Genomic DNA, 18,005 nt, shown 5'->3' with positions numbered 1-18,005 from the left:
TCTGGGAAATCCAGTGGAAAAGGCCATGCTGGTGTTCCAGAATGTCAAGATTTTTTCTGGGTAGCAATGCTTGGCTCTTCCCTCTGGGCGGAGCATCGCACAATGGGATGCTGTAGTTCTTATCAGTCATGCAGTGACTTTCAATAGCCTACTATTAGCAGATGTCTCTCCGGAGGGAGGAGTTGTTGTGGAAGAGATAAGGAAAACTGCCCACTTAACAGAAGACGACTGCCATACAGAGGGCAAATAGAATACAATTTGCTTGAAAATCCAGAAAATTATCCACCCCTTCTTCTATTTCCATCTGCATCACAATGAAACCTTACACACAGTCCTCACCTAAGAATAGGTTTCCCTGTGGTACACAATGGGTTTCTCCATCTTTCTGCGTTACCCACCAAGTGTAACCAGGTCCTTGAACAAAAACAATCCCACAAATGGGTTTGTCTTTGCCTGAGGTGGGATTAATCCAAAGAGACTTTCCTAAAATACCTTTCATGTGTACAACAGGAACTTCAACTCCATCCACTGTGTGCAAGGGTTCAGACTGGGCAGGACCAGCTTGATTGATAGACCCTCGGGTGTTGACCATCCAGGTGGCTTTTGCCAAGTTCATTTCCCAATTGCTAAAGGTTCCCTCGCCAAGTGCCTTCAGGGTAGTCTTAAGTAGTCCATTGCACCGTTCATCTTTCCCGACAGCTGGTACATGGTAAGGGATATGATATATGCATTCAATACCATGTTCTCTGGCCCAGGTGTTGATAAGGCTGTTCTTGAAATGGGTCCCGTTGTCTGAATCAATTCTCTCAGGGGTGCCATGTCTCCAAAGGATTTGCTTTTCAAGGCCTAGGATGGTGTTATGGGCAGTGGCATGAGGCACAGGGTAGGTCTCCAACCATCCTGTGGTGGCTTCCACCATGGTCAACACATAGAGCTTGCCTTAGCGTGTCTGGAGCAGTGTGATGTGGTCCATCTGCCCGGCCTCCCCATACTTATATTTGGACCACCGCCCACCATACTATAGAGGCTTCACTTGCTTGGCCTGTTTGATGGCAGCACACGTCTCACAGTCATGGGTAGCCTGAGAAATACTGTCCATGGTTAGATCCACTCCTCGGTCTTGTGCCCACTTATAGGTGGCATCTCTACCCTGATGACCTGAGGCATCATGAGCCCATCGAGGTAGGAATAACTCTCCCTTGTGTTGCCAATCTAAATCTATCTTTGACACCTCTATTTTTGCAGACTGATCTACCTGCTCGTTGTTTTGGTGCTCCTCATTAGCCTGACTCTTGGGGACATGGGCATCTACATGACAGATTTTCACAGGTAGCTTCTCTAACTGAGTGGCAATGTCTTTCCATTCATCAGCAGCCCTGATTGGCTTTCCTCTACTCTGCCAGTTGGCCTTTTTCCACCTTTCCAGCCAGCCCCACAGAGCACTGGCTACCATCCACAAATTAGTATAAAGGTAGAGCTTTGGCCACCTCTCTCTTTCAGCAATGTCCAGGGCCACCTGAAGAGCTTTGAGTTCAGCAAGTTGACTTGATCCACCTTCTCCTTCGGTAACTTGTGCAACCTGTTGTGTGGTGCTCCATACGGCTGCTTTCCACTTCCGGTTCATCCCTGATATGTGACAGGAATCGTCAGTGAAAAGATTGTAGTGTGTTTCCTCTGCTGGTAGATGGTTGTATGGTGGAGCTTCTTCAGCACGTGTTGCTTGCTCTTGTTCCTCTTCATCAGTGAGACCAAAGTTTTCACCTTCCAGCCAGTTTGTAATTATCTCCAAAATCCCTGGGCGATTCAGGCTTCCAATATGGGCACACTGTTTGATAAGAGTAACCCACTTGCTCCATGTAGCATCAGTGGCGAGGTGGGTAGTGCGAACCTTTCCTTTAAACATCCACCCCAGAACAGGTAGTTCGGGTGCCAGGAGGAGTTGTGTGTTTGTGCCCATGACCTCCGAGGCAGCTTGAGCTCCTTCATAGGAAGCCAAGATTTCTTTCTCGGTGAGAGTGTAGTTGGCTTCGGACCCTAGTGGTCGGCCTTGAGTCTCCCCAGGCGCCTTCTGCCAAAGGCTCCAGGACAAGCCATTGTTCCCGGCTGCAGAGTAGAGCACATTCTTCACCTCTGGGCCTGCCCTGACTGGGTCAAAGGCTATGGCATGAGTGATCTCCTGCCTAATCTGGGCAAAAGCTTGTTGCTGCTCAGGGCCCCAATGGAACTTGTTCTTCTGCAGGTGACCATGTAAAGAGGGCTGATGATCTGACTGTACTCAGGAATATGCATTCTCCAAAAACCAGTGGCGCCTAGGAATGCTTGTTTTTCCTTCTTGCTGGTTGGTGGAGACATCACAGACACATTCAATAGCCTATTATCAGCCAATGTCTCCCTGGAGGGAAGAGTCGTTGTGGAAGAGATAAGGAAAACTGCCCACTTAACAGAAGACAACTGCCATACAACTGCCATACAGATAGCAAATAGAATACAATTTGCTTGACAATCCAGGACACCTCCATATGGGTAGAGATGGCCTCCAGAATGAGGGCTCCATCACCTTTCTAAGGATTGAGGTGAGGATGACTGGCTAGTAGTTTCCTGGGTCCTCCTTACTCTTTTTGAAGATTGGGGTGACATTTGCTTTCTTCCAGTCCTCAGGCACCTCTCCTGATCTCCACAACCTTTCAAAGATGATTGTGAGTGGCTTTGCTATGGTGTCTGCCAGCTCCCTCAGCACTCCTGGATGCATCCTGTTAGGGCCCATGGACTTGAGGATGTCAAGTTTGCCTAAGTGTTTTCTGTCTCAATCATCCTTGACCAAATGTGTAGCAGGCACAGGGACTGCAAGGCCTCCATGGCAGTCAGCAGCCTAAGATAGGAAATGCCTAGACATGATGACTGGACCAAAGAAACCCCTCTTCTGCCCTCAGACCCTTGCTTATCTGTCTGTAGGATAACAGGTCATATTCGCCTAGACCCTTACCATTGGACAATTTCCAAAACTCCTAAACCCTTTATAAAGACCCTCCTCTGCCCAGCTCATCAGAAGAGCTGTCACTGAGACCCTTTGCAGAAGATACCAATAAAGACATCTCTGTGGAACCTCATACAGCCCTTCTCCTCTCTCTCCCTGCATCTGCCAAAGGCACGTAGCAAGTAATGCGCTGAGAATCACTAAAGAGCTGATCTCACTTAAGAGCTGAGCTTGCTAAGATTGCCTGCAGTCCTGGAGCCTGCCTGAGGGGCCCGGACAGGTTGTGCTCAACTGGACTTCTCAGTCTGGGACACCCACGGCAGCCGTTTTCGGGAAGACCCTGAAAACCCTGGATCTGCCTTATATTGGCGCACCGAACAGAACAAGAACTCTGGAGCGGCATTTCTTCTTGAAATTGTTATTGCCTTCACTCGCCAAGATCTCCTGAAGATAAATTCTCTGTTATAAAAGAAGTTATCTGAAGAAGTGTACGACGACCCTCACGTAGACATCCGGGATGAGATCCCGAGGAGCCGGACAAGGCAGATCACCAACCAGCAGAGTTTTGACCCACATTTGGCTGAAGAAGTGAAAGTTTTAAAACAGCCTTTATTGCGCGCATTTACCTTGGGTCCTCTTTGGTTTTTTTTTCTTTTTTTTCTCTTTTTTCTGCTGGTGAGGAATCGGGAAGTAAGGGATCAAAACCCAGTAAATTAAAACAATCCCAGAATGAGAGAGATTTATATTTACAAATCCTAGAACTCCTATCTACTAACAGCTTTTCTTTCTCTAAAGGCAATCTCTCAAAAATGAACTTGAAAAAATTTATAAAATGGATTATTTCCCAGTTTCCAGATACTAACACACACACTATCACTCTAGATTCCTTTTGGGACACAGTAGGAACAAGAATATATACCCTCCAAACTAAGGAATATTTTTCTGTAACTCAGTTTCTACCTTTCTTTCATTCTATAACCAAAGCTGTAGAAAAAACAAATAAAAAAAGCTCAATTTCTATGCAATCTTCTCCTGGGGAGGGCATCCAGACCTTATCTCTTCCACCAGAGACTCTCCCTTCAAATTCTAATCACGCTGATAACAATCTTCCCCTCTCAGCCCTTGAATCCAGTCCTCCACTTTCTCTGGGTTCTAATGCCACCTCTGGGGCTGTTTCACCCTTGACGGAAAAACGGAATTCGCGATGCACCCATCCACCCCCTCCGTGCCTGTGGGGTCCATCTCTCCCTTGGCTTCCCCCTGGACGCAGCAAGCACAAATTCTGCTCCACCAGTTGCACAACCGACAGCATGCTGCTTGCACCCTCCTGCCGCATTAGCTCCGAATGTATCTGCGCTGGTTTCTATCGCATTGGCCCCCCCCACCCCTACCACAACCCCCCCTCTGCCACTGCCCTCTCCCCCCCCCCCCCCCCGTCACAACCCCCCCCACCTCTGCTGCCGCCCCCTCCCCCTGCCCAAGCATGTCTCCCTACCCCCGCTACCATCCCTGCCACAGCAGGTCTCCCTGCCTGCCCGCCACAGCCCCAGCAAACCACGCTGTACGCCCCGTTGTATCCACAGCACCCCCTGCCAATCCCACCGCCTCCTCTCTCCTGTTTCTCTGGTGCCCCCATCCCCAGGCTTTGCAACCATCTACCCACCCTCAGGGTCTCCGGAACAGAACCTCCAAGACCCCCCACGGTAGCACCCCACTTCCCCACATGCCTCAGTCCTGTGCAGGCAGCGCCACCAGTGGCGCTGCCATTTCAGCTTCCCTTCTGCCTCCCGCTAGCCAAGCTCTGCCATGTGCCTCCTCACATTCTCTCCAGTCCCATACAACCCTGCAAAATCTGGCTCCAACATGCCATAAAAAGCATACGGCACTGCCTTCTCACTCTCACTCCTCCTCTGAGGACAGCAGTGACAGCGAGTCTGATTGTGATTCAGAGGACATTGATCCATGGACTCTAATCAAAATGGAAGCAACTCAAGCAGGGGATTGGGAGCTGGCTCAGAGAATTTCTGCCTTCCCAGTAACTTTAAAAAGGAAAAAGAGGTGGGATCACTACTAGAACAACGTGGAAACCTAACACAAATAAAGAACTTATACAACTGCAAAATATAGCCAAAGAACACAGTAGAAGTTCACATATTTTTAGAAATTTCCTAGAAGCTATCTTTACAGCACATGTTTTAGTACCCCACGATATTAAGAATATTGCCCACTGCCTTCTTTCCCTGGCAGAATATATGTTATGGGAAAGGCATTGGAAAAGACAGTTAAAAATATTATCAGATACCTATGCTAAAGGTGCTGATAAGCCAGATTTTACAGTCGAACAGCTGGCTGGGGAAGGGGATTTACAGAAACCCTCTCACCAAGCTAACACCTTACCTAAGGCAGCACTACAAGACATGGCTATTGCAGCAAAATCTCCTTACTTCTTACCCCAGTTAACTCTATTCCTACCCAACACTTCTCTGATATTCAACAAGGAGTAGATGAAAGCTTTATCAAGTTTGTGGACAGAATTAAGGATGCTCTGGAAAAACAGAGAGCACAGAGGCAAGAAAAGAACTGTTGTGCAAGCTTGCCATGAGTAATTCAAATGAACAATGCAAAACAATTCTGAGGGCTCGACCCTTGGATTCAGAACCTACCATAGAGCAAATGCTGGAAAGCTGTACACGTCATTTGTCCACTGAAAATACAGTAGCCCAAGCAGTTGCTAAGGGTATTGCAGAAGGAGTTTCTGGTGCATTTGCAGTAGTGGCTTCCAAAGACCAGGCCCACTACTTTCATTGTGGAGAATTTGGACATTTTATAAAAGACTGTCCAGACAGGTCACCTAACCAAAAGCCCTGTAACACCTCCCAAAAACCCCAGAATCAGCAGCCCTACCAGCAGTGTCCGGGAAACTTCCAGCGGTGCACAGTCAGGCTCCACGCAAAGACAACAAATCAAAAGCCATCCAGACCCAGTCATGCATAATCCCAGGAGATTCCAGATCACATGAAGAGGATCCAACACACGGAGCGATACTGATGGGAAGCTGGTGCCAGCTGGTAACTGCTTTGTCCACTGACTTTAATAATGAAAATGTTTATTGTGTTCCCACAGGCAAGCATGGGCCAAAAGGTGGTCCTTTTGACATCTTAATTATAGGTGACACTCTCCATGGCCCAGAGAAAATCTTTGTTGTTCCAGAAGTACAAACAGTGCGCCCGTGACAAGAAATCTTTGTCCAGCTGTGCTGCACAGACTTACCATTTTTCCTTTCATGGGGAACCCTGATCTCATAAGCCTTTCTACTCCCAAAGAATCACAGGGAACAGCTTCTTCTCAACCCTACTGCAATGTAGGCAAAAGTTGTGGGTCCAGGCAAGCCTACCATTGAGTGTGGCCTTTCCTGCAGAGGAGAGAAGATGGACTGACCAGGGATGCTGGACACTGGTGCTGATGTGACCATCATCGCTCGCTCAGAATGGCCAGCACACAGGGAACTACAGCCGGTAGCAGGCATGATTTCAGGGATTGGTGGAGCCATAGTGTCTATGCGAAGCAAGAACAACATCCTCGTTGAAGGGCCTGAAGGCAAGCTGGCAACGATCCGCCCATTTGTGGTAAGGGCCCCCATCACCCTTTGGGGCAGGGATGTTCTATCCCCATGTGGAGCTTCCCTACGTATTCCCTGTCGGGATTTCAAATTGGGGCCACTGAAGAGCGTGCACTGCGAGATACCCTTCGGATCACCTGGAAATGCCATGACCCAATCTGGATAGAACAGTGGCCCCTCTCTAAAGTCAAACTGCGCACACTACAAGCCCTTGTGGAAGAGCAGCTTGCCAAAGGCCACATCGTCAAGACCGCCAGCCCTTGGAACTCTCCAGTCTTCGTACTGCAAAAACCTGGAACAGACAGGTGGAGGTTCCTCCACAACCTTCACAAAATCAATAAGGTCATTGAGGACATGGGCCCCCTCCAGCCTGGCCTGCCCTCACCACCGATACTGCTTAGAGACTGGACACTTGCTATCATAGATATTAAAGACAGTTTCTTCAGCATTCCGCTCCATCCCCAGGACGCTCCATGGTTTGCTTTCTCCATTCACTCTCTTCACAGAGAGGCTCCACTCAAAAGATATCATTGGTGTTTTCTTCCCTAAGGAATGAAAAACAGTCCCACTATATGTCAGTGGTATGTTGCTCACATTCTGTCTCCCGTTTGGAACCTATTTCCAGATGCAATCATCCACCACTATATGAATGATATCCAGGTCTGTGCATCAGAAAAAGCTTACTTAGACAAAGCAGTTAAAAAGACCATCGAAACCAAAGAAAAGGCAAGATTCGAGATCCATGAGGACAAAATACAGTACACCAAGCCATGGACTTACCTTGGAGTCCAGATCCGGGAAAGGACCATCGTACCCCAGCAGCTCGCCATCCGAGACGACCCAAAAACCCTGAGAGACTTACACAGTCTGTGCGGATCCATCAACTGGGTACATCCCCTGCTAGGAATTACAACAGAGGACCTTGCTCCCCTGTTTAACCTTCTCGTGGCAACAAAGACCTGGACTCTCCATGCACTCTCACAACAGAAGTCCAAGATGCCATCGCCAAGGTCCAAGAACCCCTGTCTTCACGCAAAGCTCATCGCTTTGAGCTCAGCCTGCCTTTCTAGTTCATCATTCTGGGAAAAGCACCTTGGTTCTATGGACTGATTTTCCAATGGGATACTCAACTTCGAGACCCTTTACTAATACTGGAATGGATCTTTACAAACAACCAACCTACAAAGACAATTACCACCTTTCAAGAAATCATGGCACATCTCATAAAAAAAGCCAGAACCCGCCTCTGCTCCCTTGCAGGGTGTGAGTTCACATGCATATACTTGCCACTGACCACTGGGGATCTGGAGCAAATGCTCCAGACCAATGAAAATCTCCAGTTTGCCCTACATAGCTATACAGGCCAAATTTCCGTTCATATCCCAAGACATAAACTTTTAAATTGTGAGGTAACCTTTTATCTGACCCCAAAATTAGTCCAAAGTAAAACACCTCTCAAAGCTCTAACCATTTTTACAGATGGCTCAGGGTCATCCCACAAGTCGGTAATGACATGGAAAGACCCTAAGACCCAAAAATGGCAATCTGACATCCAAATAGTGGAGGGATCTCCACAGACCGCAGAGTTAGCAGCTGTTGTCAGAGCCTTTGAAAAATTCAAAGACAAACCCTTTAATCTGGTCATAGATTCAGCTTATGTTGCTGGTATAGCTATGAGAGCAGAACATGCTCTTCTCAAAGAGGTATTCAAACCAAAGTTACACCAATTGATTTCTACATTAACACGCTTAATCTCCCACAGAAAGCAACCTTACCATATCATGCATGTGAGGTCACACACTGACCTCCCAGGTATCATCACAGAAGGGAACAGGAAAGCGGATGCATTAGCCATAGCAATAGAAACTGCTAACGTCCCTAACATCTTTGCCCAGGCAAAGTTGTCGCACACATTTTTTCAACAAAATGTGCCTGCTCTTATCAGAATGTTCAAGCTCTCAAAAGATCAAGCAAAAGCTATTGTTGCCACACGTCTGAACTGTCAAAACTACCAGATACCATCTTTGGTGATGGGCATCAATCCCGAGGTCTGAACAGCTGCCAGCTGTGGCAGACAGATGTAACTCACTTCCCACTTTTGGGAGGTCAAAATATGTACACGTATCAGTTGATATGTTTTCTAGAGCAGTATTTGCATCAGCTCATCCAGGAGAAACTACACAGCACACCATTAAACATTTCCTCCTTGCCTTCACCACCCTGGGAGTACCAAAGGAGATCAAAACAGATAATGGACCTGCCTATATCTCTCGTAAGTTAAAAGAGTTCTTCAGTGAGTGGGGAATAGAATACAAGAAAGGCATACCTGCAAATCCCACAGGACAATCCATCATAGAAAGGACACATCAAACCCCCAAAAGAGTCCTCACTCAGGAGTGCAGAGAAACAAAAGTTATATCTCCAGTTGAAAGACTTTGCAAGGCTCTCTACGTCATCAATTTCCTAAATTGTACAACATCAGAGCCTGACCCCCCAATACTTCGCCACTTTGCAAATACCACCCAAGCAAAGCTCACTGAGAAACCACCAGTGCTAGTGAAGGACCCAGAAACACACCAAATTTCTGGGCCTTTCCAATTGATTACTTGGGGAAGAGGGTATGAGTGTGTTCTACTACCATCTGGCCCAAGATGGTACCCAGGAAAAAGCATAAAACCATACCTAGGCACTGCAAACACTACTCCCACAAACAATGACAAGAATTCCCCTGAGTCAAACACAAAACCTCCTCAAAACCAGATGAGTTCTGCTTGGAGATGAAGACATTGCTGAATGTCCACATACAGAAGAAAAGACCATCCCATCACACGACAGCAGACGAAACAGAAAGCTGAACAACATTCTGCTGCATCAAGCCATAAGCCAGACACAGCCTGAACACAAAAGTGTTCACTGAGTTATGTGTTATTACCCCATTTTACCCCAAAAAAAAAAAAAACAAACAAATGTGGGGGGAAGGATTGGAGGAAAGGAACAAGGGACAAAACCCTAACCCTTCCCTCCTACCATAAAGATAACAAATTTTGCTTATGTTCCCTATCAGAAGCTCCATCCCTGTCCAAAGATGAAAAATATCTCTGTTGGTGCTGTCCTCACTGCTGCCTGGATGCTCCTCACCATACTGTATGCCTTTGGCTGGATTAGCCCACAGCCTATCCATAACGTTTGGGTAACCTTAGCAAGGACATTAAAACAGGATAATATGTGCCTATCCATGGGAAGCACTGATAACCCACTTTCCACATGTCTAGTAGGAATTCCCTTCGTAGCAGATGACTGGCCCATCTATAACTCAGAGCTCCTCCGCACCACAGGTAAGAAACCCAACCTGGTAGATACTTGGAACGAGTGGACAAAACTGTTGCCCAATGCTCTAGAGGAACCCCAAGGACTGGACCTGTTGGGGTTCTTCAAGGCAACATACTGTGTCAAATTTTACTTTAGATGTCCGAAGAACAATTGGCCAGAAATTGACCAGACAAAAAATACATACAGAAAAGACATGTGACCCATTAACAAAGCCTATAACTATCCCGATTGGTATAATTACACGGCTTGTGTGATCTCTGTGTCCTCTCTCCACCCTAAAGTATTACCCAAGGGAACTGTTCCTCATCTGTGGTAACCGAGTATGGGCTGGGATCCTCTAACGGCTCCAGGGAGGTCCCTGTAGCCTTGGAAAACTTTATACCCTCATGCCAAATATCACCTTGTTACATAATTGGGAAAAAGAAAGTGAATTAAAAAACCACAAAAGATCCTACATGGAATTCAATGAAAATTGCAATCCCAAATTATACGATTGGAACAAACCAAAAAAGACTCCCTATTCCTACCATGGGTAGCTGCAGCTAAAGCCCTTGGTGAAATAAATCACCTCGGGTGCTGGCTCAGTAAGCAAGCCAACGCTACATCTGCTGCCCTGAGCGATCTTTTAAAGGAAGAAGAAACCACAAGACATGCATCATTTCAAAATTGAGCAGCAATTGCCTCCCTGCTGCTTGCCCACAGACATGGCTGCCAAGACTTTGAAGGGATCTGCTGCTTTAATCTCTCTTCACGCTCGGAATCCATCCATGCAAACATCCAGAAACTGAAGGAACTTGTGAAGGACTTAAAAGTAGAAAACAACCCAGACTAGGTCTCCCCAGAGGGAAGATTGGTTGTGGAAGAGATAAGGAAAACTGCCCACTTAACAGAAGACAACTGCCATACAGATGGCAAATAGAATACAATTTGCTTGGCAATCCAGGACACAGGAGTTCGTTATTCATCCATGCAGGTCTCTTGCCACCTTTGCCTGACTTCTTGCTGATTGTGATGCATCATTCTTGAGCCTGGAAGAAGTGGTGCTTGAATATTGACCAGCATTCTTGGACTCCTCTTCCCTGCAGAGCTCATTCCCATGGGATTCTTCCAAGAAGATCCTTGAGGAGGCCTGAGTCAGCTCTCCTGAAGTCCATGGTTGCGATCTTACGTGCTATCCTGCATCCTCCTTGCTCGATACTGAACTCCACAATCTCACAGTCACTGCAGCCAAGGCTGCCTCCAACCTTCACATCTCCAACAAGGCCTTCCCTGTTTGTCATTGCAATTCAACCTAGATAGTCATCTGTGACTCTTTCCTGTTTCCCTTAGTAACAAGTCTAGTTTTAAAAAGTTATAAAGCCAATAAAAAGTATACTACATATTTTTGGTAACTCTTCAGCTATTTCTCTCCAATTCCTCACTTCCTGTCACACTATTTGATTTTTTTTTAATAATCAGCCATAGATATTAGCCCAAAAATAATTTTATTTTGGTCTATCCCAGACTTATGTAATAATCCTTTCCTTCTGGATTACATTTACATTCTAAATAACCTGTAAGTTTCCTAAAATTGCAGCAGTCCTAAAAAAGCCAACTTCCTTGTAAGTTTTAAGCTACACAATTTCCTTCTTCTTCCACTGTAATTTTTTTCTTTTATGTTGTTCTTCAGTTTCAAAGTTATTTAAGGCTGCTCATAACTAAGATAATAACGAAAAATGTTTTTCTGTTAAATTTATGAAACTATTAAAGTAGAAGTATCATTAAATTATCAGAATATAATTTTTTATAACTTACTTTGAGAAGCGACCACCTCCAACATAATTTATTTATAAGAACTGTTGTGATTTGAGGTTCAGGATCTCCCATGGATTTGTACCTTACAAAAAAGGCTAAGAGACTGAACACTCAGCATGACTGTAAGAAAATATCAGTCATGTTATTCAAGTTTATTTATTCAAGTTGTCAGGCACGATTCACCCTTAGTGAAGCTATGTTGGCTGTCACCAATCACCTCCTTATTTTCCTTATGCCTTAGCATAGTTTCTGGGAGGATCTGGTCCATGATCTTGCCAGGCACTGAGGTGAGACTGACAGGCCTGTAGGTTCCTGGCTCTTCTTTATTTCCCTTTTTAAAAATGGGGGTTATATTTCCCCTTTTCCAGTGCACATGAACTTGTGCACCTCCAGGTTTCTTAAATGGTCTCAAACCTGATCTTCTCCTCTAGCAGGCAGTTCCTCATTTTCCCATTCCCTGCCTTTGCCTTCTGCAACTAGGGTGGTGTGGCTGGAACACCTGCTGGTGAAGACTGAGGCAAAAAACTTTGTTGAGTACCTCAGCCTTCTCCATGACCTGGATAATCAGGTCTCCCCTGTCCTTTGGGAGAGGGTCCATATTTTTCCTAGTCTTCCTTTTATCACCAATTTACCCACAGAAGCTTTTCTTGTTGCCCTTGGCATCCCTGGACAGGTTTAGTTCTGTTGGAGCTTTAGCTTTCCTAACCTGATTCCTGGCTGCTCAGAAAATCTATATTCCTCCCAGGCTATATGTCCCTGCTTCCACCCTCTGTAGGCTTCCCTTTTGTGTTTAAGCTTGTCCAGCAGCTCCTTGTTCATCCATGCAGACCTCCTAACATTTTTGCTTGATTCCCTCTTCATTAGGATGCATTGCTCCTGAGCTTAGAGGAGGCGATCCTTGAACAGCAACCAGTTCTCTTGGACTTCCTTTACAGGGCTTTATCCCATGAGACTCTACCAAGCAGATCTCCAAAGAGACCAAAGTCTGCTCTCCTGAAGTCCAGGGCAGTGAGCTTGCTGTGCATCCTCCTTGCTGCTGCTCTAAGGTTCTTGAACTCCACCATTTCATGGTCACTACAGCCCAGGCTGCCCTTGACCTTAACATTCCCCACCAGCCCCTTCTTGTTGGTGAGAACAAGGTCCAACACAGCACCTCTCCTTGTTGGCTCCTCTATCACTTGGAGAAGGAAGTTGTCATCAACACATTCCTGTTAACTCTTGGATTGCTTGTACCCTGCTGTAGTGTTGTCCTTCCAGCAGATACTGAGGTGGTAGAAGTCACTCCTCATGAGGACCAGGGCTTGGGAACTTGAAGCCACTTCTACCTGTCTGTAGAGGGCCTTATCAGTTTGGTCTTCCTGGTTGGGTGGCCTGTAGCAGACCCCCACTATAATGCCACCTGTCCCTCCTCTCCCTTTAATCCTGACCCATAAACTCTTGTTCGGCTCTTCATCCATTCCCAGGTAGAGACCCATTCTTTCCATCTGGTCATTGACATTTTAATTTTGTCACAAGTTCCAAAGTACTAGAACTAGAATGTTATATATATGCAAAAGGGGTTTGAGGAAAAAAGGAAGTATGTTCAATTGTGTCAGTCCTCACCACCTGAAATACAAGTACCTAATATACAACCTGGAGATGGAAGTGTTAATTAAGGTGTTTTCACAAAAATCCAAATTAGAACCCAAATGGGAGAGGCCATATACTGTCTTAATGTGTTCTAATTTTACTTTTAAAGTTTTATGAAAAGAAAATTGGATATACCATTCTCATGTCAAATGAGCAATGAATAACCAACCAGCTAACAAATATCTGCATTGGAAAGAATCTATATACCAAAGACATGAAGTGGAGCATCTCACTACTCTTGGTGTTGCTAATCCAGAGGACCACAACTGCATGGCTAAGTATAAAGTCAATGGATGACCCACTGTGGTATAAAGTTAACAAGACTAAAGGGGAGGTATGTGACATAGACTTTTACAGGATGCGTGACCAAACCTTGGAAAACCCAATGAAAGAGCTCTCTTTTTGCAAATTGGATACAGCTCAAAATCTAACTTTGATAGAGATAATCAGCAAGAAGAAAGTTCATTGTTCCGATGATACTAACTGTTGTTTAACAGTCAATTCCAGTTGTTGTGTATGGTTGGACATGGAATTTCAAGTAAATAGAATATATGTTAATGTGACATGCAAAAAAATTCACCTAGGTATGCTCTTGACTAGAATAGACTTTTCTTCTCAGTAGCTGGTACAGTGCTGTGTTTTGGATTCAGTATGAGAATAATGTTGATAACACACTGATGTTTTAGTTGTTGGTATATAGTGTTTACTCTAAATCAAAGACTTTTCAGTTTTCCACGCTCTGTCAACTAAGCTAGTGCACAAGAAGTACAAACCAGAAGATAAAAAGGCTACAGCCATCAGCAGAAGTTGCGACTTGACAAGATAAGAACAGTTAGTGGTCTGTCTGTGGACATAGAGAAAGAATACAATAAAGGGTTATAAGACCCCAGACCAAAAATCACCATTGGACCCTGCGGTGTGTGAAGGTATGTGGTAATCACGTATCCTCTGAACAGAGAGAGAGATAGTTCTCCCAGGATTTTCCTGGGAAGCTGTGGGAAGCTGTGAGAAAGCTCAGAGAAAGAATTAAAACAATTATCTCTCTTTCTATAACTGTTGTTTATAGATATGGTTCTCCAGAGTGTGCTATTCATAGTTCACCAATAGTGTGAAAGGTTTTTACTTTGAGACCAATCAAGTCTCACCTTAGCGAGTCGCATTATAAAAAGATGCACTATTTTTCATTAAAGCCTTCTGATTCACCTTCTGAAGACTGGAGCCTTTTCTTCCCATCCCTGACTCAACAGCGTCATCGGTATGTGAAGAATGGGTGAAGAACGTGTGCATAACTACGAGGGCATAAAAGTGTAGGGTTTTCTTTGTTTGGGGTCCCTCTCCAGAAGCACCCAAGTTGAGTTGACCTGCTGCTGTATCACTCCTAATTATTTTTATAAAATCAGATGCCTGAGACTCTGCTCTGGGAAACCTAGGGTCAAGCCTGAAGAAGGAGGAAGCACGCCTGAGAGTGAATGTGTGTTAGCAAGGAGTTGAAAGGGGCACCCATTGGTTCACTGGAGCTGCCTACTACAAAGGGACTCTGGTCTAAGCAGTTAAAGTCTCAGGTGGTATGTGTGTGACTCCTTGAATGGTGAGAATGCTCAGGCATTGGTTTCTCCTTTAACACAGGTCTTCACATACAAGACTCTTCCAATAACTCTTCAAATCCCTTTGTCTCTCAAGGGTTTGTTAGCATTAAACTAAAAAAGTTGCAAATTGCCTTCCCTTCATTCTAACAGTCAGGCTACAGCATGTGCTCTGCACATTAGTAGCAATTAAGCTATGAAAAAGAACTAATATCTGTGTCATGTGAAATGTAATCACATTTTCAGAAGTTAACTGAACACTAACAGAATGGTTATTTCAACTGCAATTTGCTACAGGTCTTAATTTCAATCCTTCCACTTCTTGAAGCATCTTACCAGTTCCATCATCTGCATCATTCTGACCAGTCTCCAAAATCTCTGATCTTGTCCCAAAGCCATCAGTGGCAGAAGACTCCATATAGTCTGCAGGATTAAATGTCCTAGAGTTTTAAAAGTTTAAAAATGGAAGAGAACACATGGGTCATTCAATGAACATAGATGTCATCATTTTTATCTGAGGTTGCACTAGGTTTAACTTCTTGATTTCCACATAATCTGTCTTGATAGTTTCAGTTTCAAAAATGTTTCCTCTATGAGCAGACACAGATAAAAGAGGGAGAAAAGAAGGGGAGAAAAAAAAAGTGAAGAGACTGAAAAAAATTACTGTAGAGAAACTGAACCAAACCAACAATTCCTGAAATAGCAGTTAACAGCATACCTACTCCCTCAGTCTTATAAAGCATTAGTTTATATGCATAATGATAAGCCTCTCTGAGGTGATAGTTTCTCAGAAGGTGGTTTACTGATGAGAAATCAGTATCATGTCCTTTAAGAGCACCAGACCTGTGCAGGACAGGAGTCAGACCATCAGTAAGACTACTTCAGAATGCACTCTTGACACCAATGCCAAAACACACGGATAAAGCTAAAAGGTGAAAGAAAAACCTCTTTTCAGTTTATCATCTACAAGTATGAACAAGAAGAATTATCAGAAAAGTAGACAATCATCTGTTCATCATGACATCAATGATGCTACATGAAATGTCATTAAAGGCAAACACTGAGGGAAAGTAGTGGAGGCTACATTTCATAAAGCAAGTTATTCCACTAAAACTGAGAACAAACTTTAGAGCTGCTGAGTAACTTCTTTTGATTTTGTTTTAGGGTCAATGTACATCCAAACAGCTAAAGCATGAAACCTCAAAAACAGGAGAAAGTTTAGAATCACTAGTCTTTCGGGTTTTATATAGAACTTGAAAGTTCTACATTACACTGAAAGAATTTTTTTTTAATTGACCTAGAACTATATGCACCACACAAAACTTTCAGTCTCCAAGACACTACTGATGGCTGCAACTGATAGGTACAAATGGTTTCCCCAAGTTTGAGATATTAACATTGAGTAAACTCACATTAGGTTTGTATAGGTGTGTCTAGGTAGAAATACTGGTTTAAGACAAAAATAATCCATTAATAATCTAAGACATTTTGAATTTTTGTATCTATACAGGTTTATCAAACATACAGCAACATTAAGACACACAGTGGCAACACTGTCAATTAATATTGCCAGTGAGTTTGATCCTTGCCAAAATCTGTGCTCTGTGTGTTTCTTACCCCATGCCTTGGGTTGAAAACCTCCCTGCTCCTCTCCCTCTGCCACGTCCAAACCCTAGGAGAGAAAACACCATTTAATAGCAACAGCAGAGGAGCCACCAATTGCTAGTCTGTCACATTAGAAAATATAATAGTTGAAGAAAATAAAGTACTGTGGTTAAATGTAATTTACTTGTCAAATCTCCCTAACATATGCAAGTAAGCCACAGTTCATATAACACTTTGTGTTTCAGTAGGACTTGCAATTCTTTGCTATCTTTTCTGTATCTAGTGAAGTAGCTCCAAATGCCAAGTAAAAGACTTTAACTAAAGAATCATCCCATGAGACTGCTATTGCCAAATCATTAGACGTTGTTCAAAATTTCATTTAATTTTTCCCTCTTGCCTAAATGCTTTAAAATTCCAGCCTCCCTGCATACCTTGATCTCTCAAGAAATTCCATCACTTCTTATCTGTGAGAAGAAAGTTTAAATATTCCATTTGCTTCCTTCTCTGACTCAGTCCATCCCTACCCTCCTGTGCTTTCACCAACCTGTTCCAACACATTGCTTCTGTTTCCCCTTTAAGCATAACTACTGACATTATAATTATCCAATTCAAATTACTCAAACTTCCTTGTTATCACCCACAAGAATATTAATTTCTATTTTAACAACAAATATTTGTTGCCTCAAATTTTGGTTACCAACCTCAGTTTACAAGCTTCTTAATATAGTGAATGGCTTTATTTTTGCATGTTGCATAGTGCCAAGAAAGCACAAAAATTTTTGTATTATTAACCATCCATAAAGCACATGTCTATGCAAACTGTCAGAAACTATTTCTTACATGTGGCATATTTCTACATAGTTTTGGTGGATTTTTTTTCTTTTTTATAACATCAGTGTCTGAGGCTCTTTGAGTTTGTTGGGGTTTTTTTTGAGGGAGACTGTTACAGGGCTTGCAAGGGTTTTTCAGGGTGAAGAGAGAGACGAGAATCTTGACCTCATGTTCAGAAGGCTCGATTTATAAATTTATGATATATATTACATTATAACTATACTAATAGGAATAGAAGGAAAAGTTCTCAGAATGCTAGCTACGCTAAGAATAGAAAAGGAATGAATAAACAAAGAGCTGTGTCTCAGCACCAAGTGAGACCCAGCTCTGCCGTGAGTGGTAAGTAAATCCAAACATCTACAGGAGACCAATTACAGATCCACCTGTTGCATTCCACAGCAGCAGATAACCATTGTTTACATTTTGTTGCTGAGGCCACAGCTTCTCAGAAGGGGGAAAAATCCTAAAGAAAGGATTTTTATGAAAAGATGTCTGTGACAGGAGACTATGTATATTATTTGGTATTACATGAGTTGCTGCTGAGAAAAAAGTGATGTTTATTTTAATAACAAAGCTATGTGGTTATAAAAAGTCACTGAACAACTACAAATTTACCAGAACACAAAAGTTATAATCCTAA

The 18,005-nt window shown here is 43.8% G+C and overlaps 1 protein-coding gene across 2 annotated transcripts in view; it reads right to left on the bottom strand.

Annotated features, from left to right (window-relative positions):
- Window positions 1–18,005, bottom strand: part of LOC134431450 (ubiquitin-associated protein 2-like) — a 176,335-nt gene that overhangs the window by 121,715 nt on the left and 36,615 nt on the right. For both annotated transcript variants that reach the window (XM_063179461.1, XM_063179463.1), the window contains exons 6-7: window positions 16,547–16,601; window positions 15,266–15,369 (exon numbers count right to left, since the gene is read on the bottom strand). In XM_063179461.1, the coding sequence (XP_063035531.1) occupies window positions 15,266–15,369; window positions 16,547–16,601 (159 nt within the window). The remainder of the gene's footprint in view (window positions 1–15,265; window positions 15,370–16,546; window positions 16,602–18,005) is intronic.

Source organism: Melospiza melodia, chromosome W, assembly GCF_035770615.1.
Source record: "Melospiza melodia melodia isolate bMelMel2 chromosome W, bMelMel2.pri, whole genome shotgun sequence".
Classification (NCBI taxonomy): domain Eukaryota; kingdom Metazoa; phylum Chordata; class Aves; order Passeriformes; family Passerellidae; genus Melospiza; species Melospiza melodia.
This window is presented reverse-complemented; position numbering and strand designations above follow the sequence as displayed.